General features: G+C 57.0%; 1 protein-coding gene across 14 annotated transcripts in view; it reads left to right on the top strand.

The window, feature by feature from the left end:
• Window positions 1-25158, top strand: part of CACNA1G (calcium voltage-gated channel subunit alpha1 G) — a 62448-nt gene that overhangs the window by 3799 nt on the left and 33491 nt on the right. For 13 of the 14 annotated variants that reach the window (XR_009537677.1, XM_060135018.1, XM_060135017.1 and 10 more), the window contains exons 2-9: window positions 3896-4007; window positions 4169-4302; window positions 4698-4795; window positions 6837-6996; window positions 7481-7781; window positions 7934-8026; window positions 10216-10999; window positions 12895-13271. Coding sequence is in view for 13 of the 14 variants with exons in the window: in XM_060135018.1 (XP_059991001.1) it covers window positions 3896-4007; window positions 4169-4302; window positions 4698-4795; window positions 6837-6996; window positions 7481-7781; window positions 7934-8026; window positions 10216-10999; window positions 12895-13271 (2059 nt within the window). In the remaining variant the exon portion in view is untranslated. Of the gene's footprint in view, window positions 1-3895; window positions 4008-4168; window positions 4303-4697; window positions 4796-6836; window positions 6997-7480; window positions 7782-7933; window positions 8027-10215; window positions 11000-12894; window positions 13272-25158 lie in introns of those variants that run through there. The other variant, XM_060135011.1, reaches the window with a different exon arrangement.

Genomic DNA, 25158 nt, shown 5'->3' with positions numbered 1-25158 from the left:
CGGCTGGAGAGCTGAACTGGGCTGAACTGTTCTGGCTGAGGGAGCCAGAACACCTCCTGGCCCTCTTTCTGTCCAGGCCCACCTTCCTTCTCGGCCACATACACACTCTGCTCCACCGAACTGTCAGGGGACTCCCCGTCCTGGAGAGTGCCAGTCGGAGCCATTCCTGGGATTACCCCCACCGCACAGCCCCCCTTCACCCCTTGCCTCTGCTCCCGCCCCAGCTCTCACCCCGCCCTGCCTGCCTCAGCCAGGATGGCGACAGACACAACTGCTCACACACGCAGACACACACACACACACACACACACACAGAGTCACAGACGTTTGAATCAGCTTTCTGGCCTATTTCCCCTCCCAAAGATTCCAGCTCTCCAGTGTCTCTGTGTCTCTCGTCTCTGTCTCTGGGTGGGGCTGGCTGCCTTTCTTCGGGCTGCAGTTTTCAGTTCAGCTGGAAGCCTCCCTCCCCACACACCCACACTCTGGAGCGGTCTGCAGCGGGCAGACCACCGGGAAACAGGATTGTGGGAGTTGGGGGGGGGCAGGTGCTCAGCTGGGGGAATCCCCTTTTCAGCCTCCCTAGCAGGAGCCCCCTCCTGAGCCCCTAGATCTCACCCCACTCTGGGGAATGCTGAATCCCATAAACACCAGCCTCTCCGGGGGTGAATGAGGCAAGCACCCCACCTTCCCAACGAGTAGTAGGAGGCCAGGACTCCTGGGTCCAGGCCCTTTACCTCTTCAGCGCTCTTAGGTCTCAGATTAGCAGGCTCCTAGCAGAGAATGGGACAGCTGGGGGGCCTGCTTCCCTTCTCAGTCGCGCTCTGCCCTGAGCCCCCGTGCCCCTGGAGGCGGTCCAGCCCTCCTCCCTCCTCATTCTACCTTCCTCTCCCTTATAGCTGCCCAACTAGGCAAGGGCTCTAGATACAGCCCCACGGAGAGGACTAAGTACTCAGATAACATGCTCTAGTTCTCTCTCCTGGAGGGAGAGGAGGAGGAGGGATGGAAGTGGGGTTCCTCACCCTGCCATTTCCTTTTTTCTCTGCTTTTGATGGTGGGTTGTGGGGAGACGAAAGATCCTCCCTTCTCCTACCCACCTCCCCCTTTGGGATCCACTCCAGCCCGGACAGTCACCATAGCAACAGTAGACATGTGACTGCACAGGTCTCTCATAGTCACTATGGCAACCAATGTCCCCCATTCCCTTGGTTGCCATGGGGATTTGTCACATGGTTCCCCCCCAACCTGATAACCTGTGAGTCTCCCCGCTTACCCTTCCCTGTGTGAGGACAAGACAGCAGCCTGGGTAAGGGGAGTCCATATGTGAGGGGGGGGTCCCTTTAATTACCATGGCAACAAATCCACACCACCTGGTGACACATCTTCCTGTTGTTATGGCAACAGAGGAACATGGCACAGTGACATACGGCCATATTCCCAAGGAAATGAGCCCTACCCTGAGAAGGGTGAAAGACCCCCCCCCATTAATTATTCCTTAATTCAGATTGTCCCAAATTTTCCTGTGCCTTGGTGTTTTCCCTGTCCATTTATGTTTACCTATAGGGGAAGGGGAGAGGTGAGAGTGGCAGGATGTACCCGGGAGTAAGGTGGATCGCCAAGAGGGCTCTTGAGAAGGGGCTTCTGTGGTCAAGAGCTGGAGGTGCGGTTGTTTGGAGGCAGACTCTGGCTCTAAGAAGCCTCAGTGTGAGCATGTGTAAGGTGGGGACAGACAGAGGGACAGCCCCTTTATGGTGTCACTTCTCCCCCCACCCCCACTCATCATCAGTTCATCACTATTGAAGCAAACAAGGTAGGAAAACATGAATGGGGAGATGCATCTGCCTTCTAGGCAGGGAGGCTGATTGACTGATTGACTCTTCATTCATTCACTCTTCCCATGTATTGATCATCTGCTACACGCCAGGCACCACTCGAGGCTCTGTAGGGGCTTGGGGGTAACAGAGTGCCCGTGCCTCAGCGAGGGAGATGAGACAAGGGCACAGATGACACTGCCATTAGAGGGGCCCACACAGTGTCCCGGGAGCCCCTCTTCCCAGGAGAACTACCCACCTGCCCCTGTGTAGAGACATCTGCTCATATGGGTCCCTTCCAGAACCCTCTTCCCTATAGAGGAGAGGAGGGGCCTAGGTTGGGGAAAGCAGGCCAGTTCTTGAAGGTAATCGTGTCCTTCGCTTTTCAGACGATGGTCCCAAAGGAGCTCCCTCCCTGTCCCCTTTTTTCCAGGCTGACCCCTGGCTGACCCTTATTCTGGGGATAGGTCCACTGGGCTCCGGCTCCACGGAGGAAAACAGCTCCATGGAAACAGAGCTCTTTTAATTTCCCCCTTCCATCAACTTACCCCAAAAGCCTAGAATTTTTTTTTTTTTTAACTCTTATTCCTGTGAGGATGTAAGATTAGGGAAATTGTAGTGCCTTGGGAATGTAGGGTACCTGCTGGTGGGAAGGGATGTGAGTCTGCGGGAAAAGGGCCTGGGTGACAGGAGGGGGTAGAAGGGCCTTGAGGTGATTGGGTGTGGGCTCCCGGAGAGGGGGTGTGGTCTGAGGTTCAGGACAGAGATGGGGTATGGCTGGGATCAGCTTCAAGGTGAGTCCTTGGGTCCCTGGCCAAAGCCTTCTCACTCTAGAAGTGGAGTTATGACAGGAAGATTCCATCTGCGCTGGGCGCGCTCTGTCTCACTGAGTCTGGCTTGGTGGGTCGTGCTGTGGGCTGCCATGACACCCTCCCTACCTCCATCCTCAAGGCCTTCTCCTTCCCCTGGCCCCCCACTCTCTGCTTGTTTCTAACCTCTTTACTCTTCCCCAACCCTCTCATGTTTTCCTTGAGAAAACAGGATGCTTGGTCACTTATCTGTGAGTCTGGCGCCCAGAACTTTCTAAGGTCCAGAGGCCATTTTCTACATTCTCCTGTAGATGGGCTGGAAGTGAGCCCCTTAATGAAATCCACTCTGTGGAAAGACTCAGGGTTTAGAAAGACCCCTCTCTCCCCCTTGTTGCAAAACAGAGTCTTTGTTGGTCGAGGGTGGGGCTTCGCTGGAAGCCATAAGAAGGTGTGATGGTGGCATGGTCTGTATACAGGGTACTGTCTGCTCTGCGCAGCCTGGGGGCTTATGTCCAGCACAGGGCCTGGTGCGTAGTGGGTCCTCATTATTTAACTGTGTGAATGTGTCTGGAGGCCGTGTGAGGGCTTTGAGAGGCCAGGGGCTGGCTGGGGAAGAGGCAGCCTGAGGCTCCAGTTCTGTGGTGCTTGTCTGTCTGGGGCCAGTGCAGTCGTGACAACCCCTTCCCTGCAGCCTGAGCAGCTATGGAAGCTGCTATCCCAGATCAGAAGCTTGGAAAACTCAGTCTCCTCTGGGTCTTTCCCGTGACCTTCAGCACACGACTTCTGGGCCTCAGTTTCCTTGGGTTCCGGGGAAGAAGGTGATCTAGCCCGGATGTTTCTCGGGGCTGTTGTGAGCATCCGATGTGACATGCTGTGAAAGTGCTTGGTAAACTGTAAGGCAAGCATAATCCGACTTTAGGTTTGTGTCACACATTCACATACATTATCTCATTTGCTTCTCACATTTTTCCCTGTGAGGTAGGGAGAATAAGATTCAGATTCAGCAGCAAACTCTCGGTGCCTGGCATTTCCACAGGCACGATCGATTTCATCCCCCAAATGCCTTGTGCAAATAGTCAGGGTATTTGTGGCTTTTCCTACTTTACAGAAGAGGAAGCTGGGAACAGAGGTGAGATGACCCGAGCTGGGACTAGCCGGCTACACCTGGCTACATCTCAGATGGGGTTGGCAGGTCAAGCAGTGGGAGGTGGTGGGGCAGGGCGTGGGGGCCCGGGCTCAACTCCACCCTGGCCAGATGTTTCCTTGACCACCTGGTACCTGGTTTGAGCGCATCAGCATGTTGGTCATCCTCCTCAACTGTGTGACCCTGGGCATGTTCCGGCCGTGTGAAGACATCGCCTGTGACTCCCAGCGCTGCCGGATTCTGCAGGTGAGCATGTGTGGGGGGGGAGGAGGGGGCAGCTTCTGATTTTTATAACCTTGACACCTTCTCTGCAGAGGCCCTGAGCCCAGAGGAGGGGGTGGGGGTGGGGTAGGGGACTGTTCCCCCACCCTTTTCTCAGTTTCAGCAGCCTCTTGTCCCCACATCAGGCCTTTGACGACTTCATCTTTGCCTTCTTCGCTGTGGAGATGGTGGTGAAGATGGTGGCCCTGGGCATCTTTGGGAAAAAGTGTTACCTGGGAGACACTTGGAACCGGCTTGACTTTTTCATCGTCATTGCAGGGTGAGGGCCTGGGCTTGGGGCAGGAGAGCGACGGACCAGATTGGTCCCTTCCCCAGGACCAGTTCTAGGCCCGGCCCCCTCCCCCAGCCCATCTACAGTGCGACCTTCTCCCTGGCTGTCCACCAAGGGTCCGGGGCTGTCCTATAGTGCTTGAGCCAGTACTTCTCTGAATTCCAAGGCCCCTGCATCCACACCCTCCTCTGTTCATTCTCTGATAAGGAGTCTGTCCTTGGCATAGGGGTGGCCTTGCCCCCAGGGAGAGAGCTGGCTTTTCAGGGTCCCTTGGTGGAGGGGGAGGATTCCTGCCCCACCACAGCAGGATTCCTCATTGACCTCTTTTGACCCCCACGGCGGCCTCAGACTCAAAGGGCCTCCCTTTGGGCCCCTCCCTGCAGGATGCTGGAGTATTCGCTGGACCTGCAGAACGTCAGCTTCTCAGCTGTCAGGACAGTCCGTGTGCTGCGACCGCTCAGGGCCATTAACCGGGTGCCCAGTGAGTGACCCCTCAGCCCTCGGCCCCTGGGCGGAGAACCCCAAGAGGAGATATGGGAATCTCAGACCCCACCCCTACCTCCTGGCCACTCACAGGCCTCATGCGGGCCTGGAACACTGAGGCAGGCCCCCTGAGACAAGGGCTCAGTGGGGAGCTGGGTCGCTGGAGCCTAAGGGAACCCCCACCCGGGCTGCGGCCCTTCCCCCTCATTTCAGCCTGATGTTAGGTCAGAGTCTCAGGAATGTCTCAGATGACCCCTTCCCTTCAGCTAGATCACCCTCCCTCCGGTGGAATGGGGGCGGTGGGAGCAGGGTGGAGAGGCTGGCAGGCCAGGAGGAGTGGGTGCAAAGTGGGAGGGCCTTTTCTAGCCAGAACCGCCTCTCACGCGGTCTGGTTCTCATTGGTGAGACAGCACCGGCCACACAGAGCATGACTTCTCTCAAGACAAGGCCGCTGCACACCTCATCCTCCCGCTGTGTCCCCTTCCTCTTCCCACACCCTTCCAAGCCTCTGCAGCAACTGACTGCTGGGACAATTATCTAAATTAAACCGCATTAGTTTCTGAGCCAGCCAGGCTTTGGCAGCTCCAGCTCCCCTTGCATCCCGCCCCCCACCCTTTCTCAGGCCCCCTTTGCAACTCCCCAACCTACACAAGCTGCAGATGGTCTCTGCTGCCGTCCCAGGAGTGGGGTGGGTGGGGGCGCGTTTCTGGGGCTCAGTGTCTGATGCAGCAGTAGCCCCCTTTGCTGCGTGTGTGTGTGCCTGTGTGTGCCTGTGTGTGTGCCTGTGGGGTGTGTGTGTGTGTGTCTGGGTGGGCAGAGCTGCTCAATGTGTCCTCCAGGCGTTGGTGTCTGTTGGTGTTAACAGGAACCCCAGATGAGGGGCATGTCTTCCCTCCTCTCGCGCCCCAGGTGATCGCTGGCAGATTTATAGACCTCTAACTACTCGGTGTAATTCCCTTAATGCAAACCCTGAGGAATTGATCTCAGCTGGAGCACAGAGGAGCTGAAGGGGGCTGGGAGAGGGGAGAGGGGAGAGGGACTGAGTGGCAGGGGCGGGGCAGGGCCACTTCGGTCACCAGGAGCAGTAGTTAGCAGCTGCTTAGAAGCTTTTTCCCTGGAGGGGTCAGGGGGCCACGAGTGTCACTTTGGGGGTCGAAACTAGCCACCAGAGGTCTGTGTGCTTGACAAGGGTTTGGTGGCCTGGGGGCTAGTTTAGATGTCCTAGATCTGGAGTGGGGAGGGAGGGCAGTATCCCTAACAGCATCTTAGGGGCATGTTTGTGGTGGCTTTCCCCGTGGAAGAGGTTGTTAACTGACGGCCACCTGTGTGTCCTCAGGTCCTGATGTGAGGGTCTGGACCAAGCACATACTAGACTCAGGGAGGGGCTCAGCACCATGGTGATGCGCAGGGCATCTTGGCCCCTGCGGAGGGCTTGGCTCTCAAAGGGAAATTCCTGCCTGCTAACGCCCTTGCTGGAGTTCTCTGCCTTGGTTTCCCCAATGACTTTGGCGTCTATAACTTAGAAAGGTCAGGTGATTAGGATGTAGGGTGGGAGTGTGTGTGTGTGTGTGTGTGTGTGTGTGTGTGTGTATTGGGGAGTGGGATGCGGAAGCAGAGAGCCTGTCTAAGTCCTGGCACCTACACTTAGCAGCTCTGTGGTACTGGACAAGTCATGTTAGTTCTCTGAGCCTCAACCCTCATCTGCAAATTGGGGTGATATCAGCTCTGTGATGAAGCTGGGAGAGTTAAGTGGGATGCGGTGCCGGAGAATGCTTTGGAAACTGCGGCCACTCTGCTCATCCTTGGTGGTACTGTGCTCTGACTGGTGTGGGCAGGCCAAGAGGGATAGTGGGTAGGGGTTAGGGGCTGCGAGGGCTGCCTGCAGAGTTAGCAGTGTCTGTTGGTCTCCCTCCAGCTTGAGCCGGGCTGTCTCAGCCTCAGAGGCCCCGGTGGGCCCCCTCTGGGAGTGCTGCCAGGTCCCTGGCAGCCAGCCTAGCCCGGCTAGCCTGGCACCCCCAGCGTGGCTTCTGCCCCCACAGGCATGCGCATCCTCGTCACGCTGCTGCTGGACACGCTGCCCATGCTGGGCAACGTCCTGCTGCTGTGCTTCTTCGTCTTCTTCATCTTTGGCATCGTTGGCGTCCAGCTGTGGGCAGGGCTGCTTCGTAACCGATGCTTCCTGCCCGAGAATTTCAGCCTGTGAGTGGCACATGGGCCGGGAGGTGACCTGGGAGTGGCTGTGGGGCTGGGACCTCCCTCAGTTCCTGTTGCTGGTGACATATCTGTTCTCTTATTAGTGACATATCTGGTTATCAATCTTGGCTACACACTGGAGTCACCTGGGGAGTTTAAACAACGGCAAGGCCTTCATTCTCCCCACTGCCCATTTCGATTTCGTGGGTGTGGGGTTCAGCCTGGGCGTGGGGATTTTTAAAAGCTCCTCAGTGAGCCTAAAGTGCAGCTATGTTGGGAACCTCTGCTCTAGGATGGAGACTTCCCACGTCCCGACTCTGGAGTTTCACCCTCAATCTGCATGCTCCTGGCGCACCCCATCTGCACCCATGCATCCCTGCCCCTTCCCAGTGCTCGCCCTGTGTGCCTCAGTTCATCCACCCAGCTCTCCCTGCCTGGGCCCTGTCCCCCGAGAACCCTGCTCTCAGCCTCATCCTTGTTTCCTCCGCAGCCCCCTGAGCGTGGACCTGGAGCGCTACTACCAGACCGAGAACGAGGATGAGAACCCCTTCATCTGCTCCCAGCCTCGCGAGAACGGCATGCGCTCCTGCAGGAGTGTGCCCACGCTGCGCGGGGACGGGGGTGGCGGCCCGCCCTGTGTCCTGGACTACGAGGCCTACAACAGCTCCAGCAACACTACCTGTGTCAACTGGAACCAGTACTACACCAACTGCTCTGCAGGGGAGCACAACCCCTTCAAGGGCGCCATCAACTTCGACAACATCGGCTATGCCTGGATTGCCATCTTCCAGGTGGGGCCGCCTGGGCGCTGGGAGAGTCCCCAGAACACAGTCCTGGCTTGGAGTGCTTGTCCTCGGGGTTGGGATGGGGTCAGGGCCTCCAGAGGAGACCGCAGGAGGCTTTAGGGGGCCCAGAAACAGCCTGCCCTCTGCCACCTCCGCAGGTCATCACGCTGGAGGGCTGGGTCGACATCATGTACTTTGTGATGGATGCCCACTCCTTCTACAACTTCATCTACTTCATCCTCCTTATCATCGTGAGTGACTCCTCAGGCCCCTGTGGGGATGGGGATCCTGGGGAAATGGGTGGGGGGAGTCCAGAGAGGGGACTTGCTCGGTCTGAAGTTCTAGCTCTCAGGAAAAGTCCCATAGAGACACAGGCAGAAGGCACCTGTCATGAGGAGTCAGGAGGTAATCCAAGGTCAAGGGCTATCACTTACCACCACTTAAAATCTTGGGCAAGTCATTCCCTATGAGGCCCCCCAGCCCCACCCTGGGCATCTGTTTCCTCATCATTAAAATGGGTGGTCCTCAACCCAGGGTGATGCCACCTCTCCCGGGGGGCATTTGGAAATGGCAAAGGGTGGTCCTGTTTTTTACGAGAACTAGGGGAGCCCTACCGGCATTTTGCTGGGGGGGGGTAGGGTGTAGATAACAGGCACCCTGAAATGACAGTCCTGCAAACGAAGAATTATTCCACCCCGATTCCCATCATTTGGTGTTGAGAAACACTGTGGGATCTCTTGTTCCAGCTCAGAAGTTCCAAGACTTTATGAGGATAGAAGACAGAGGCAAAAAGTAGCAATATTTAATCACTACCATTCGTGATTAATAATTTAATTGCTACCACTTATAGCTAATATTTATTGAGCATTTACTATGTGCCAGTCCCTGCTCTGAGCACTTTTTCATGTGCTGGTGCATTTAATCCTCACCAAGAGCCTGTTGTTGTCTCCGTTTTACAGATGAGGAAGCTGACATTTCCTCATCTGTCTGACCCTGTCAGGTGCTTTGCATGTGCTGTGGGTTAGTCTTGCTGGGTTGAGCGTCGCTGCCGAAGTGCGCTGTCACGTCTGCTGCCTGCTTAATCCTCAGAGCCCCCTGTGGGGTGGCAGGTGCAGGGACTGTGGCCGCATCTCCTAAATAAGAACTCTGAGCTTCAGAGGGCCTGGTCACTGGAGCTGAGAATTCAACCCCAGGCCACCGACGCCAAATCCAGCCCTTTTTCCATGTCACCAAGAGGCCAATGACAGAGGCAGACAGAGGGACAGATATTGAGAGAAAGAGACTAAGATCTACTCAGGGCTTAGGCAGGCCCCAGAGAGTCAGAATAAAGACCTCTCGGTGAGTGGGAGGTGTCCCTGAGAAAGAACGACGCCCCAGCCCCAACCATCCCTGGTATGGAAGGGTAGGGGCCTGTTCCCTTCCCCCCACCATCACCTGGGTGGCAAGGCCAGCACCTCTGGGAAGTGGTTTCGTGACCTTTTCACGGGATCTTTTCACCACTCAGCTCTCCCTGGGCTTGGGGAGTGGGAAGGAAGCAGACAGAGAGGTAAGGGGCCTGTTTCCACCCTCCCACACACCCCATGAAAAATCTTTCCAAACAGCTCTCTGGAATCACACTAGTGAAGCTAATTATCATAATTACTAGGACACAAGCTAGGGAAAAAAATCTGCTTTGTCACCATAAATATTCATTACCTTCATTCTGGTTTGTTAGCCAAGCAATTGCCACCCCAGAAGCCCGGGGGAAACTGAGGCATGGAGGTGGAGATGGGGGAGTGTGGCCAAGTCAGAGTGGCAAGCTGGCTAGTCTGCAGGGTTCAGGGTTCAGCCCATTACCCAGCTGGGGGAGGGGAAAGGCCAAGGCCAGTGGTCACGAGGATACCGAGGTCCCATGGTTAAGGGTCGCACTCAAGCTTACGCAGCTAGACTTGGGACTAGAAGCAGGAGTTTTGTGAACGATGTTTTTGCCAAGATCTCAAAAGCTCAACCCGATGTGAAAACCCCACGTCCCCAAGATAGCATTCATTTCCGCAGCCTTACCTAACTCCTAATGGGAATTGGGGAGGGGGTGCTCAGAATCTCGGAGGATGGGCGTGTTGAGGGGCAGGGAGTTTGGGAGATATCCTTGCCAGATAACCTCATGATCAATGGCAATGCCTTGGAATTCCATAGAGGTTGGTTCAAGTCTAAGCTTTGCTGTGCATGGGCTGAGTGATCGTGGGCAAATTCCTCCACCTCTCTGAGCCCCAGTTTCCTCACTTGTCAGATGGAGACAGTAAAGGTGTCCCCTCTTGAGATTGTTATGAGAATAAAACAGGATGACGCTTGGACAATCATTGAGCCCAGCGCCTGGCCCATAGGGAGCAGTCTGTACTCGGTGGCTGGCACTGTGACTCCCTGTCCTTCAGGCTGTCTCCTCTTGCTGTCCCCACCCCAATAGGTGGGCTCCTTCTTCATGATCAACCTGTGCCTGGTGGTGATTGCCACGCAGTTCTCAGAGACCAAGCAACGGGAAAGCCAGCTGATGCGGGAGCAGCGCGTGCGGTTCCTGTCCAACGCTAGCACCCTGGCCAGCTTCTCCGAGCCGGGCAGCTGCTATGAGGAGCTGCTCAAGTACCTCGTGTACATCCTCCGGAAAGCAGCCCGAAGGCTGGCCCAGGTCTCCCGGGCGGCGGGCGTGCGGGCCGGGCTGCTGAGCAGCCCAGCTCCCCGCGGGAGCCAGGAGCCCCAGCCCAGCGGCAGCTGCCCTCGCTCCCACCGCCGTCCGTCTGTCCACCACCTGGTGCACCATCACCACCACCATCACCACCACTACCACCTGGGCAACGGGACGCTACGGGTCCCCCGGGCCAGCCCACAGATCCAGGACAAGGATGCTAATGGATCTCGCCGGCTCATGCTGCCACCACCCTCGACACTCGCCCTCTCCGGGGGCCCTCCGGGGGGTGCAGAGTCTGTGCACAGCTTCTACCATGCTGACTGCCACTTGGAGCCAGTCCGCTGCCAGGCACCCCCTCCCAGGTCGCCGTCTGAAGCATCGGGCAGGACTGTGGGCAGTGGGAAGGTGTACCCCACCATGCACAACAGCCCTCCACCAGAGATGCTGAAAGAGAAGGCGCTAATGGAGGTGGCCCCCACCTCTGGACCCCCCACCCTCACCAGCCTCAACATCCCACCCAGGCCCTACAGCTCTATGCACAAGCTGCTGGAGACGCAGAGTACAGGTGAGAACTCTGGGTGGAGGCATGTTGGTGGCCCTCACCTGGGGACCGGGTGATATCCCATCCCAGCCAGGACTGGGGCGTCTGGAGTCAGAAGGACAGGGCTTGGATTCCCATTCTGCCACTCTGGCGTTGGGACCTTCAGCTAGTCACATCGCTTCTTTGAGCCCTAATTTTCTCATCTGTTAAAACGGGAATCATAATTCCTACACTGTAGTAATAACAACAGCTGTCGTGTAATGAGCACGTGCTACGTGCTCTGCTCTGTGCTGTTTGCAGTTGTGATGGATTGCTGTGTGCCTGTCACACGCTCCTCAGGCAAAACCCCACTGGAGCCTCTCAGCAGCTTAAGGGATAAACTTCCTTAACATCCCCATTTTACTGATGAGACAAAGGAGGCTCGGAGAGGTTGTGTGACTTGCCCGAGGCCGTGCCACTGGTGAGGGGTGGAGTCGGGGCCCTCTGACTCTGAGGCTCTATAGTCCTCGTTGCAGGTTCAGAGGGGAAATGGTGTGTGACTGTGGTGAGCACCGCGTCCCGTGCTAAGGGCGCTCTTGTAAACATGAGTGTCACTCCGTCCCCATAGGGAGACCTGGGGCTTGGTGCAGCAGGTCCTCAGGGGCTGCTAGGCTGATGGGTGGAACACCCAGTGTCGAGGGGAAGGGAGCTGCTTGCCCCTGGGGGCATCCCCCAGTCAGGCAGGGTGGCACACCCTCCTCCACAGACAGACTCGCTGTAGCCGAAGCCCAGGCCCTGTGTTTCAGGAAGGATGTGGCACGTGGGAGAAGTGGGATATTTGTGGGCTGTTCTGTGGGAACGTGGGCTGGGACAGGAAGGTGCCGCCGCAGAGCGCAGTGGGAAGGGCTCTCGTGCCAGCTCCTCTACTACCCTGCCAAGGGGCGCCAGCCAGCCGCACACACGCATGGTTCTATTTCCTTCTGCGTAAAAGGCAGGGCTGGGACCATCACAGCTGTCAGTGGTGTTTACTGATGTCCTCCTGCATGCAGGCGGAAGGGCTGGGCCCCGAGCCAGGCGTCTTCAAATCCATGCTTTCTCTGGGTAGTCGCTGAGGTTTCTTTCGGCTCTCACAGTCTACGGTCAAAGCTGTATTTAAATCGACATTGGCGTCTTGGGATAGGTCACTGTGCACATGCGCAGTCTGGGGTGTGTGTGTGTGTGTGTGTGTGTGTGTGTGCGCGCGCGCGCGCATGAAGGTGTCTGGTGTGTGTATGTGCCCGTCTGCATGCACATGTCTGGTGTTCATATGTGCATGTGTCCACACGTGTCTGATGTGTATAGGTGCGTGTCCGTGCACACGGGGTGGTGCTCTTGTCTGGTGTGTGTGCACGCCCATGTGTGCACATGCCTGGCACGCGTGCACCGTGTGGTATGTATGGGTCTGTGCACACTTGTGTTTGGCTGTGTGTGTGTGACTCATAAATTGTATGCGTGTGTACACAGTACATGCATGTATGCAAGTGTGTGTCTAGTGCACATGTGCGTGTGTCTGGTGTGAGAACATACATGAATACACATGTATGGGTGTGTGTCTTAAGGAACCCTTGGAAAATGCTACTTAAAGCAGTGTTAATGCAGGGCTGGCTTCCCTGGGAAGGAAAGATGGTCTAGGCTCCTCCCTGAAGGCTCCTAGGTCAACGGCACGAACCCTAGGACAACCAGCAGTGACTGTCAGTGGGATGCTATTGGCATTTGGGGGCATTCTCTTACTCAGGATTGCCCACATTGCAAGTCATTCAGCACCCCTGCCCACCAAGTGCCTAGCACCCCCATCATTGAAAGAATCCCAAACTCCCCCACTCATTTTATACACACTCTGAGGGAAGGGTGACCCCAAGTTGGAAACCCTGGAGTCTCTAACCTCTACTCTCCTGTCCCAGGCACCTGCCAAAGCTCTTGCAAGATCTCCAGCCCTTGCTTGAAGGCAGACAGTGGAGCCTGTGGCCCAGACAGCTGTCCCTACTGTGTCCGGACTGGGGCAGGGGAGGTGGAGCTCGCCGGCCACGAGATGCCTGACTCAGACAGCGAGGCAGTTTATGAGTTCACACAGGACGCCCAGCACGGTGACCGCCAGAATCCCCACAGCTGGCGTCGACGGAGCCTGGGGCTGGACGTGGAGCCCAACTCTGTGCTGGCCTTCTGGAGGCTGGTCTGTGACACCTTTCGGAAGATTGTGGACAGCAAGTACTTTGGTCGGGGAATCATGATTGCTATCCTGGTCAACACACTCAGCATGGGCATCGAATACCACGAGCAGGTAGGGACACGGGCAAGGGCACGGTCCCTGGGCTGGGGACCCTCTGCCTTCCTCCCCTCCCACCCCGTGTTCGGTCTCCTCTCCATGCTGCTAGCTTGCATGACAGGGAGGAGGACAGGAGGGAGATGCACCCATGCGGGGTTCTCTTTGGAGCGTGAAAGCCAGTGAATGTCATACAGTCTCTGAGTGTGGAGGTTGCCCAGGGCAGGGGCAGGGTCTGAGCTGGGTGTGTTTCATCTGGGAAGGCTTCTGAGAGGAGGTGGGCTTTAAAGAATTTAAATGAGCGATGAGCATCAGATGGGGGCAAGGCCTTTTTGGAGGGACAAGTCACATACAGGGGGTGGGCTGGGCCCCCGGGCATTCACCGGACTCAGTAATTAGGGGTGTGATTGACTGGAGGCAGCAGGGGGCTGTGCAGGTGGAGGTGAGGAGTGGAGGGCTGGAGCCTGCCCCTGGGCGGGGTAGGGAGGGAGGCCATCTGCTCTTGGCCTCTGTTCTGGGAGCCGTGCTGTGAACGGGGAGGGCGGCTCTAGGTGGAAGAGAGCTCCCAGCATGGTGAGGGGACTTGAAACCATTGCGCTTGAGGAATCGTTCTAAGAACCTGGATGTTTAGTCAGGAGAAGAGGAGGCTCAGCAGGGACAGGAGAGCTGTCTTCAAATATTTGAAGGGCTGTCATGTGGAAGAGGAAGCAGGCTTGTTTTGCGGAGCTGACGGCTGCAGGCAATGGGATCTGCGCTGAGGGGGAGGAGGCTGTCTTCTCTCGCAGAGCTGTGCAAGAACAGAAGGGGTGGCCTGGGGAACCCCACTGGCCCCACTCCCACACTGGAGGTGGGAGCAGGTACCATGGGGCCTCACAACCGGCCTGGGCTTCATCCCCCACAGGAATCCTTTCAGAAGGCAGCCCTTCCCCCCATTTTGGCCTTCCAGGTCATCCCCTTGTCAGATTCTTGGGAAACGAGGGAGGCCAGCAGGCAGGTGCTGCGGTTCACAGGCCCTTCTGTGCTCTTCTCCCCTGGGTGTTCTCACTGTCCTGGGGCTCAGGGAGGGTCGGGGCTGCCAGACCTTCCCTGGTGCCGACCGAAGCCAGGTACTGCCCCAACCTAATGGGTACAGGCACGTGGAGCCAGACGAAGTGGGCTCGTACGCACGCGCACGCACGCACGCACGCACGCACGCACGCACGGGTGTGACAGGGGTGGGGCAACCATGGGGCAGGTCCTGGGCTCCGCTGGGCGTGGTCACGGGGCAGTGCCGGGAGTGGGTCTGGGTCGAGGCTGGGTATCCTAGGTCCAAGCCCGGCTGGAGCAAACGTGCGATGTTCACTTTTCAGGGGGTTCTGAATTCCCTTACCTTCCACCCCACTCAGCTCCTACCCCAATTGCCCTGTCCAGCCGGGTGCACCCCAGCCCCTCCCACATCGCCATCAACCATGTTGATGCCCCTTCCTTTTGCCTCAGTGACCCCCACCCAGCCGGCTATACCCTGTTCCTTTCCTATGGAGGTGAGGTGGAGGCGGGGCAGGACACCGGCTGCAGGGTCAGCAGGTGGGGAGTACGGCACTTTGGTGGGCGTGTTGTGTCTGGGCGCATGGCGCGTGGGTGTGTGCGTCTCACGCCTGCTCAGCCAGCCTCCTGGGGAGAGGTGCTCTGCTCTGTCAGGCTGGTTGTGGCGGCATTTTCTACTGCCGCAATCCAGGTGGCGGCAGCTCCTAAGCTCCCATTACGCCAGCTCCCGAGCCCGAATCCCAGCCTCCTCTCCCTTACCCCAGTTCTGGCCGTGGTCAGATGCCCCTCCCCCCGGGGCACCTCCTCGGCTGCCGGTGGAGGCTTTGAGTGTGCTGGAAAGAAGCTGAGTCACAGAGACCGAGGGCAGATGAAGCTGCAGCAAGAGGGCTTTCAGTTAGACATCAGGAAGGACACCCCCTTGGGGAAGAAGCAATAGCAACCAGTCACGGTGCCTGCAACATCTCCTTATCCAAGCTCCTGAGGAAAGCGGGGGACAGCCTCCCAAGTCCTCAGCAGCAGGGAGTCCCCACTCAGTGGTGGCACAATGTCTGCTCCAGGGAGGAGTTTGTCCCAATACCTGGTTGCCGAGGGCCCCATATGGGTGAGTGAGAGTCACCAGCAGGCCAGGCAGAGGACTGACTGCGGCCCCGGCAGGCTCAGGGGCTGGGAGCAGTAGAAAATCCCAGAAGCAGCCGTGGCCCTGTGCTTGCAGGCGCTGCGGCATGAATGTCCCGCCATCTGGGTCCCTGAGCCTGAGCAGGCTGAGGGGAGCAGGGAAGGATGCAAGGAGACATGGAGGCCGAAAGACAGAGACACAGCGGAGGATATGGATACACAGAGGGAGACAGAAAGAGAAAGGGAGGGAGAGACAGAGTTAGGGAGATGGGGGCACAGAGAGCAAGATGGAGACCCAGGGGGAGAGAGATAAAAAGACAGGAAGGCAGAGACACAGAGACAAGAAGGTCAGAGATATAGAGAGGGAGATGGGACTCACGGGGAGGAGACAGAGACAGGTGGAGGCACAGAGATGTAGGGGTGACGCAGACAGATGTAGGGGTGACACAGACAGATACAGAGAGGGAGCCAAAGACAGACCAAGACCCTGATGTAAACAAGGATAGACGGAGCAGGCTCCAATGGAGCCTCAGATGAAGGAGAGGAGGAGCCAGTTGAGCAAGAGAGCTGAGAGACACAGCGAGGAGGAGCGTCTGCAGGTGCTCGGAGGCGAGGACCAGAGGCTCATGGCTTCCTGCAGTGCTCTTCATGAGGCAGTTGTATCCATCGACCTTGGCGTTGGACTGTTAGACTGTTGGACACTGGAGAGGGTGTTGCTGGTGCTTCCCTGGGGGAGGAGCCCAGCCCGTTGCTGGTGCCCTTTCCAGACCTGTCCTCTCCCACTGTCACCTATCTTACCCATCATTCGGTTTTCCTGTCTAGAACAGGAAAACCCGCTGCTCTCTACCAACCTCTTGACCAAGGTAGCATCCATTCTGTCATACCCCACGCTACCCGAGGTGGGCCCCATGCTGTCCACACTCTCCTGCTTTTCCCACCCCTTAACCCACCAGCTGGCGGAGAAGTGGCAGGTAGTTTGTGCAGAGAGACTGGTGAGGAGGACAAAGACACTGGTGAGGAGGACTCTGAGGAGGGAGCAAGAATATAACTTCAGATAGGAAGTGTGATCTGATGGAGGGCGGGCTTGTGTGTGCCCCACCCACTAGGGGGCAGTGCCTGGAACAGGGAGCTTGTGAACTATACATCCATCCATCCATTCCACACACATTTTCTGTGCATCAGAGCTGGGCCTAAGCAGTGGCATGCTGATAAATGTTTAATAACCAGCCCTTTAAAAAGAAAAAATTGTCCTGATTTGTGGTGTTTACAGTATTTGCCAATTTCCATGGTGTAAATGCTTCCACTATCGCTGATTTCAAGCTACCAATGTGATGTCACTGCATGTGGAGTTGGGAGGAGAGGTGCACACCCAGACGCTCCAGTACAACACTGGGCCGGGGCACTCTGTCCTTCCTCTCCAAGACCTCACCGACAAGTAAACGTCACACTAACTTGATGTAATACGTGCTTGGAAAGGAGGCACAGAGGAGTCACCCATGACCCAGACTGGGGAAAGGATTCAAGGAGGGCTTCAGTAGGACATGACCTAAGAGCTGAGTTTGAATGGAGATTGGGAAGTAGCTAGTGAAGAGTAGAGGGTAGGGCACAGCATGGGGGAGGGCCAGAGGCACCAGACACAAAAAATGAAGAGATTTATAAGGAGTTCAGAACGAATAGGGCACTGGGTGGGGGCTGGGATGGGCAAGTAACAAGAGATGAGTTTGGAAAAAAACTCAAAGCTAGGTCCTGAGAGGCATAGGAAGGAGTTTGGATTTATTTTATCCTGAAGGTGACAGGTTCCCCAAAAAGGTTTTAAGCAGGTCGATGATATGTGTTTCTGTTCTATGAAAAGGCCTCCGGAAGCCACGTGGGGAGTAGAAGGGAGAGGGAGACAGGAGGCAGGGAGGCCCACCAGAGGGCTACTGCAGTGGTCTGGCCAGTTCACACATCTCTGTCCCTGGAGACAGAGAGAACGGTGCCGGGGAGAGCTGGCAGGTAGCTGAATCTGGAGACCTCAACACCAGTTGGATATCTGTGGGGACGAGGCGGCGAGGATGACACCCAGGTTTCCGCTTCAGGGGCAAGCACTGGGGCTTGTGCAGAGTTGGGCTGGAGGGCATTGCATTACAAGGTGCCCGTGGGACATCCAGCGTGCTGTTGGAGCACAAAAGAGAGGTTGTCTCCTGGAACCTGTCCCTGCCTGAGTATGTGTGGGGGCGAGGCCCCTCCAGAATGGGGTCTTAAGGACACAGGAGCTTCCTAATCACCCCCTTCCTGGTTTGGGGCTGCTGAGGGCAGGGGCCAACCTCATATTCTAGAAGAGGGACAACAGCATGTGGGGAGGTGGGGAGGGCACACAGCCCAGTGGTCTCCTGGCCTGCAGAGGAGAGAGAGGGAGGGTCCCGAATACACAGCCTTTCAGGCCAGGGGAGGACAGGGCAGGTGATGATTCTGCTTGTTTCCCCATCCTGACACTCTAGATACATGTCCAGGGAGCGTTTCTATTTATAAGTGAGTGAAGTCAGCTGTTCAGGGCAAGGGAAGCTGGTGGTGGGGTGGGGTGGGGTGGGGTGGGGGAGAGTCCAGATGCGGTAGGTCTTAACTTTGAGGGGATTCACGGGCTCCTTCTGGATTCTGCTGAAAGCTGGGACCCTTTTCCCAGAAGATAGACACAGGCATGGATATACCCCAGTGTGGCCTTCGAGGACAGGGGTTTACAGACACCTGTCCTGTTCCTTGGGCCTCCCAGGAGTCCTTGGCCTCCAGGCAGAGGAGCTGGGGCTGAGGGCCAAGCAAGACCTGGGGGGATGACCTTTCACAGTTGCCCTGGTCCCAGACTTTCAAAGGTCCTCCAGAGGTGGGAGGGAGAAGGGTGCTGTTTTGGAGATGGCCAGCAAAAGGGGTGCTCACATTCCTCCAGGTGTCATCTGGCTCTAAGACTCCCCCAATTCAGCAAACGTGGGGAGCACCTCCTGTGCACAGCACGTTAGAATAGAATAATAGAATGGGGGTGGGGGCGGTGCCAGGAGCACCCAAGAAACTTAGGTTCCAGCACAAAAGTCATTCTGCTTCACGGATGATTATGCCAAATGCCATAAGGGAGACTTCCGGGGACAGAGGACAGATGCTTACACCCAGATGGGGGATTTCGGAGGGCTTCCTGGAGGAGGTGGCTTTTAAAGGTGGTCTTGAAAGATAAGTGGGATTGGTAGCTGAGGCCAGGAGCAGAGGGTTCCGGTGGAGGGACTGGGGGGCATTCTGGCAGCCTGGCCTGGGAATGCACAGGGGGGCATAGGATGCTCTGAAGGGCCGTCGTGTTGCCTCCCCCACCCCACCCCGAGTTGTCTGAGCAGCAGTGAAGTGAGTCCAGCAGTGCTGTGGAAGCTGGAGCTTCCAGTTAGGTGTGGGCTGGTTTGGGGGAGGGACCCGGAGGCTATTTCTATGGTTCAGATCAGAGGCAATGAGGGCCCCCAGTATGGCGGAGGGGGAATAGGACGAGCGGGTGGGGGCACAGCCATTCCATCGCCAAGGTCTGTGGGCCCGGGCACCTGCTGCTGGAGGGATGAAGGGCAGGCATAAATCCTAGATAACTCCTAGGTTCCAAAACTGAATCCTGGAGAGGGATGGAGCTGGGAGGTCGGGAAAGGAGCAGGTTTGGGAGAGGAGGTGAGAGGGTTTGTTTTGGACTTGCCGCCCTTGAGCTGGCCCTGGGCCATCCCGGGAAGGCTGTCAGACAGGTTGGCTCTCTGGGTGAGGAACCAAGGCTTGGAAGGAGATTGTTTTGCATTGTCCACACCCCAGTGACATCTGGAGAGGTGGGAGATGGAGGATGGGGCGATGGGGGGTGTGTGGGAGACCAGGGGGGATGTGGGTTCTGCTGAACTCAGGAATGTTGGCCTGAGGGGAGAAAGGCAGCGGGAGAGGGAGAAGAGCCCTAAGAGGGCAGGAGGTGGCCCACACAGGGTCAGGGAAGCAGAGGGAGGTAGTCATCAGGCGGGGGGGCCGGGGGGGTGGCTTGCAGCAGGCTCAGGTCCTGCCCAGGCATCCGGAGGAGGAGGGCTGGGAAGAGGGTTCTTGGAGAGAGCTGGAGTGGTGGGGCCTGGGGTTCAGGCGTAAATAGGCCCGGATCCATGCGAAGGCTTCCGCTTTTAGGCAGGGGAAGTGATACTGGAGAAGTGAGGGAAACAGGGACAACTGATGGAATGAAATGGATTCCAGGGGAGCATGGTGGGCGGGTGTGGGATGGAGGAGGGGCTGGCTGCCTTCCAGGAGGGAAGAGAGGTGAGTAGGTTGCAGGACACACAGCTGCCTGGGGGCAGGAATTGGAGCCCCATGAAGCAGGAGGCCAGGTTGGGAGTGGGGATAGGGGCCGAGGAGAGGGAAAGTGTCTGAGGCAGCTCTTGGGGGTGAAAGGTGGAGATCCGACAATAGAGGAAGATGAATCCCGGCACAGAGCAGCCCTTGGTCCCCCAGCAGGGTATTCTCCCGTCCAGTCAGCACAGGTTCCTGACTAGCAGAGCTCAGCAATTCGACAGCTGCAGCAGAGAGGCAGAGGGGGTGGGGACTTACCTGGGCTGGAGCTGGCAAGACAGGAGGAGCCCTCTGAGGTCTGTGGCCTGAGGGCAGCCTCTAAATGGTCCACCACAGCTGGGCTGAGAGACTGTGCAGGCGGGTGAGGGGCAGGGACCACAGATCCAAAATTTTAAGTCACAGAAGCTTTGGGTCGACTCTGCAAGCTGAGCGAGCACTGGGGTTGCCTTGCACTTACCTGGCTTGTGTGTTCCCTTGGGGTGGCTCTGGGGAGCTGACAGGAGACCACGGGGAGGGGCTAAAGTGCCGCTGGTTACGAGGCACTGGGGCACAGTGACACCTAACAATGGGCCCAGCGGGCATGAGGGGCGAGAAGAACGTGCTGAGAGGCGACGTTCCAAGCTAGAGTGCTTCCAGGGGGACGGCGCAAAGCAAGGCCTGTATGATGAGGCCTGTGAGGTCTCCTAGAAACCTCCTGCCGCCCAGGCGTGCCCTGATTTCCCACACCTCCTTGGAGAAGGAGGAGAAGGCGGGAGGCCCCACTGACCCAGTGACACTCACCCCATCACTGCGGCCCACCTGCACCACCTCTTCTGGGTGTGGAATCAGCAAGCAGGACTGTCAAAGGCAGAGGTGAGGTGAGCTGAGGAGTCAGAATTGGGGAGCAGAGATTTCAGGGTCCGTGGAAGAAGTGGCAGCTGAGGAGATGGGGGCGAAGGTGGAGCTTGGCAGGGTTGGGGTGACTCGTACAGGCCTCCCCTCAGGTCTGGTCTGGCTTGTCCCCGCCTTGCACCTTCCCTGCAAAAGGCACATCCCTGTCTGCCAGAGCTGGCTCTCAGGCCTCGCGCCTGGACCGCTGCAGTATCCCCTAATTGGTCTCCATCTCTGTCTCTCCAAGCCATCCGCACGCTGCCACTACTGCAGCAGATTAATCTTCTTAATATACTGCTTTGCACCTCTCCCCCCTCCCCCCAGAAGCCTCGATGGCAGCATCGTGGGCAGAGGCGAGTCCAGCCTGAGTCAAGTCGTGGAGCGGAGTCAAGGCCATTCTGGCTGGGCCCCACCTACCTGGCAGCCTTGCTCCCCAGTGGTCCCTCCCACCCTCTGACCAGGGCAGACACTTGATCCTTGGTCCTGGAGTATGCCCTGCACATTCCTTCCTCTGCTCCTCTGCTCACGCCGCTCTGGCCGGGGATGCCTTCCACGGGAGTTCTCCTCCCGCTGCCTCCTCCCCACTGGCCCACTGACCTCAGCCAGTTTGAGCGCCTGGGGCCCTTCTTGTGTCTGCCACACGTGGTGCTTAGCTTCGGCCCTGCAGGCTCTCTGTCCTGCCACATGTGAGGACTGCTGCCACTGTCGGTGCCCACGGGGCCGCCTGAGCAGGACTCTGGCCTGGGTGTGTTCACAGGCTTTAACTCCTATATCTGGCAAGGCAGCCTCGTCACAAGGAGGTGTTACCCTGTTTAATAGAAGAGGCCACTGGGAACCAGCAAGGTTAAAGGACTTGCCTGAGGTCACCCAGGTGGAAAGTCTCCGAGCTGGCAGGCCTCCTGCATTCAGGTTCGACCCCACCTCTTAGCAGTGCTGTGCACGCCATGAGCACTTTAAGGGTTAGTGGATGGAGGTGCTCTGGGTTTCAGGGGAGTCCTGGGGCTGGGAAGTATTGAGCAGCTTACCAGGGGCCCAGTTACTCCAAGCTGACAGGCTAACGGGAGGGGAAGCGTTGGGAGATGGAAGATGGGAGATTTACAGTTAGCGTCAGCACAGAGAAGAGCCTGGGGCCTCTGGGTGGGAGAAGCTCAGGCTGCCTGGCCTCCACTCGCAGAAGCCCCCACTGGGCCTTGACCTTCGTGAACAGGAGGGAGGATGCAGTCTAGACCAGAGAAGGGACTACCTGGCAGCCTGATGGGCTTGTGTGAGTCTGTGTGGGCTGTCTGGGTGTGTGGCGGGGGCAGCAGCACGGACAGGTGTGGAGGGACGTGCAGACGCACCTTGCTCAGCACCTTTCTAAGTGAGCGGTGTGACCTCCATCAGGTCACCACACCTCAGAGCCTCAGTCTCCCTGCCGTCAAGGAAGCCCACATCCCTCCCTTGTTTGGTGTGAGCAGGGAGGAAATGAACTCCTGGGAGGAAGGTAGTAGCAGGGCAGGGCCCGTGGAGGGCACTCGTAGAAGTTGGCTCCCACCCCCTCCCTTTGCAGCTGCAGTGGCTGTGATCACGGCTCTGGTCCCTGGGGCAACGGTGTTGCTAAGATTGAGTCTCTGTGTCCTCGTCCTGCATTTACAGAACATTCCCAGCTTCCAATTTAGTAACTTGGACAGGCCTGGCTGTCTGGGGGAGGAGGATTTTTTCCCATGGATCATGGGGGATACCGGAGCCTTGGAAGGGAGTAGGCATTGCCCCTAAGTGTGTGCAGTGAGGAGAGAGAGGGAAGGCGGGGGTGGGGGAAGGGGGGGAGAGTGCCAGGCCCTCCTTTCGACCTGCTTCTTGGGTCCCACTGCCTCCTGGAGGCTGGCTGGGCGCGCTGCAGCTCCAGGCTTTGCCGCCACCCCTTTACGAGGGCAGTGACACGCAGGCCTTGGGGGAGCCCACACCATCCTTCTGATGAGGCTCTTGGTCGGTGCGCTGGCGGGTGAGTGTGTGTGTCTGTGTGTATCTGTGAGCCCTCAGGTACAGACTGTCGCAAGCCCTGTAGACAACGCCAGGAAACGGTGAGAACACCCCTCCTCCACACTCCTGGTAGTAGTTGTACTTTAAGCATTCCCTAATTAAGTGAATACATGATAGCAGAAGCTATAGTGCTTTCACTACTTTAGTAATTTTTGTTTCCGACAGGTTCTTTTTGATGTGTAATTTATATGTCGTAAAATTCACCCATTATACATGCACCTCAGTTATGCTTTCAAACTCATTCTTTATTCATACATCTACGTTCATGTGAAATATAATTTTATATATGTAAGAAGACACATTATATATTCAGTCCATCCCCGTGTCTGGGTTCACAGGCCCCTCACTGCACTCTTGGATCCCGACAGCCTAGTATTATTGGACTCGGAGGAAGGGGGGATTGGGTCCCGCTCCCTGGCTCTCCCTCTGCCCTATGACTTTGTGCTGGTCATGCACCATCTTATGACCGCTTGTGCTCATCTGCAAAATGAGGGTGGGGGGGGCTGTTGTGTGGATGACACAAGATGAGACACACATTGAGCCTGGGAACCCACAGAGCATCGCACCAGTGTGGCCTGTGCTTACCAATCCAATCCAATCTTTATCCAGTCCAAGGATGGACGACTGGGCAGCCTGCAGAGTGACAGGGAGGCAGGTTCACTGACCATGGCTTTCTGAAACAGACTGCACTTGGGAGCAGAAAGTGGGAGATCCACTTAGGCAGGAGGAGGGTCTGAGCCCTGGGCTTTTTTTTTTTTTTTTTCTTTTTTGGCTGCATCAGGTCTTAGTTGCAGCATGCGGAGTCTTCTTTGTGGCGCACGGGCTTCTCTCTAGCTGTGGCGTGCGGGTTTTCTCTCTCTAGTTGTGGCACGCGGGCTCCAGAGTGTGTGGGCTCTGTAGTTTGCAGCACGCAAACTCTCGTTGAGGCGCATGAGCTCTGTAGTTGCGCACGCAGGCTTAGTTGCCCCGCGGCATGTGGGATCTTAGTTCCCCGACCAGGGATCAAACCCGCGTCCCCCGCATTGGAAGGCGGATTCTTAACCACTGGACCCCCAGGGAAGTCCCTGAGCTCTGGGATTTAGTTGTCCTGACCATGGCCCCTTCCCCACCACCTGCACTGTGCTCCCGCTGGAGGGACCGAAGGTCCTGTCTCCCTGTGAACCCTATTTGCTAGGTCAGGTGGCATGCCCCCACTCACAGTCTGAGAGCAAAATCTCACTCAAGATCTGCTGGAGCAACGGGCTCCATGCCACACTGGCCCCCACGACAGCCACTCGCTCTCTGGACAGCTGGCTCTCGGCCCCGCCTGCTGACCCCGGCCCTGCTCCCCAGACCTGTCTTTGGAGAGAATCCATCCGTGGGCTGAGAGCTTCTCTCCTTCTAAGTAGCTGTTGAGACCCCAAATGCCCCTCACCTGCTAGTCAATCAGAAGACCCTGCCTTCCAGCTCTACCCCCTCCCACCCAGGCTGGCCACACATATTGGGGCCATTAGGATACATTTGGCGGTGCCCAGGGCCTGGCTGCATGTTTGGGTGACCTACCTGGGCAGCCGGCCAGATGAGGCAGCTGAGTAAACGGGGGGAGGTGTCTGATGGACTAAGGGCTTCACTTGGTTATTTAATTCAAACTTCTTGAGTAGCTACTACGGATCTTGGGCTTTTGGGTGGTCAAGACACCTCATCAGGTGGGCAGTGGGCTCCACTGAGCCACTCATATCTCACTCTGCAGCTGCAGCCTGCAGCCTGGCCAGGCCCCTCCCTTTCTACCCAGACATGGCTCGTTCCCTGGCTCGACCCTGTGATGCCTTCCCCTTCCCTCTGCCTGGAGAGACCCCACTCACCCTCAGAGTTCATTTCAAGTGCTGCCTCCCGATGAAGGCTTTCCCAGTGTGCTCCTCCCTCACCTTCTCTCCCCTGGACTCCTGGATTCACTGTCTGGATAATTTCTTTTGGCACCAAAGCATCTAAGGTCTCTTGTGGTTATTCAGCTGTTTTGTGTGTGTACAACTTGTTTCCAGCTAGACTCTGAGCTCCTAGGAGGCAGGGAGCACAGCTGGCATGTTTTTGCGTACCTGGTGGATTTTACAGTACCTGGTGGATTATACAGTAGGTACTTAATATTAAAAGGGAGGAGGTACTTAATATTCTGCACTGGAATAGCAGATGAAGTAGAGTTTGTCATTAGTTCCGACGACCTCTCTAGGTTGTATCCTTAGTCCCAATCCCAGACCCTGGGTAGGAGCATAAAAGTAATTACCAGAGAGGTTAAGGATCTTGCTGGAGGTCAGTCACGCAGTGAGTTGACAGGACAGGCAGAGAATTAACCTGGGTGTCCTAGACTCGGGTAGCAGCTCCAGGTGCCACCTCATCTGTGACAACCCTTCCTGGGGTCTCCCTTCTGCTCGTCAGTGTGTTTGTGTGTACATGCACGCAGGTATTGCGTGTGTATACTTGTTCGTGTGTTTATGTATATGTGTGTGTGCATGTGTGTGCGTTTGTGTGTACCTGTATGCAGTGTGTGCGTGTCTGGAAGAAAGCAACGTCTCAACAGTTGTCCAAGAGAGCG

Source organism: Lagenorhynchus albirostris, chromosome 20 (genome assembly GCF_949774975.1).
Source record: "Lagenorhynchus albirostris chromosome 20, mLagAlb1.1, whole genome shotgun sequence".
NCBI classification, from domain to species: domain Eukaryota; kingdom Metazoa; phylum Chordata; class Mammalia; order Artiodactyla; family Delphinidae; genus Lagenorhynchus; species Lagenorhynchus albirostris.
Note: the sequence above shows the minus strand (reverse complement) of the source record. Positions and strands in the feature narration are given on the sequence as shown.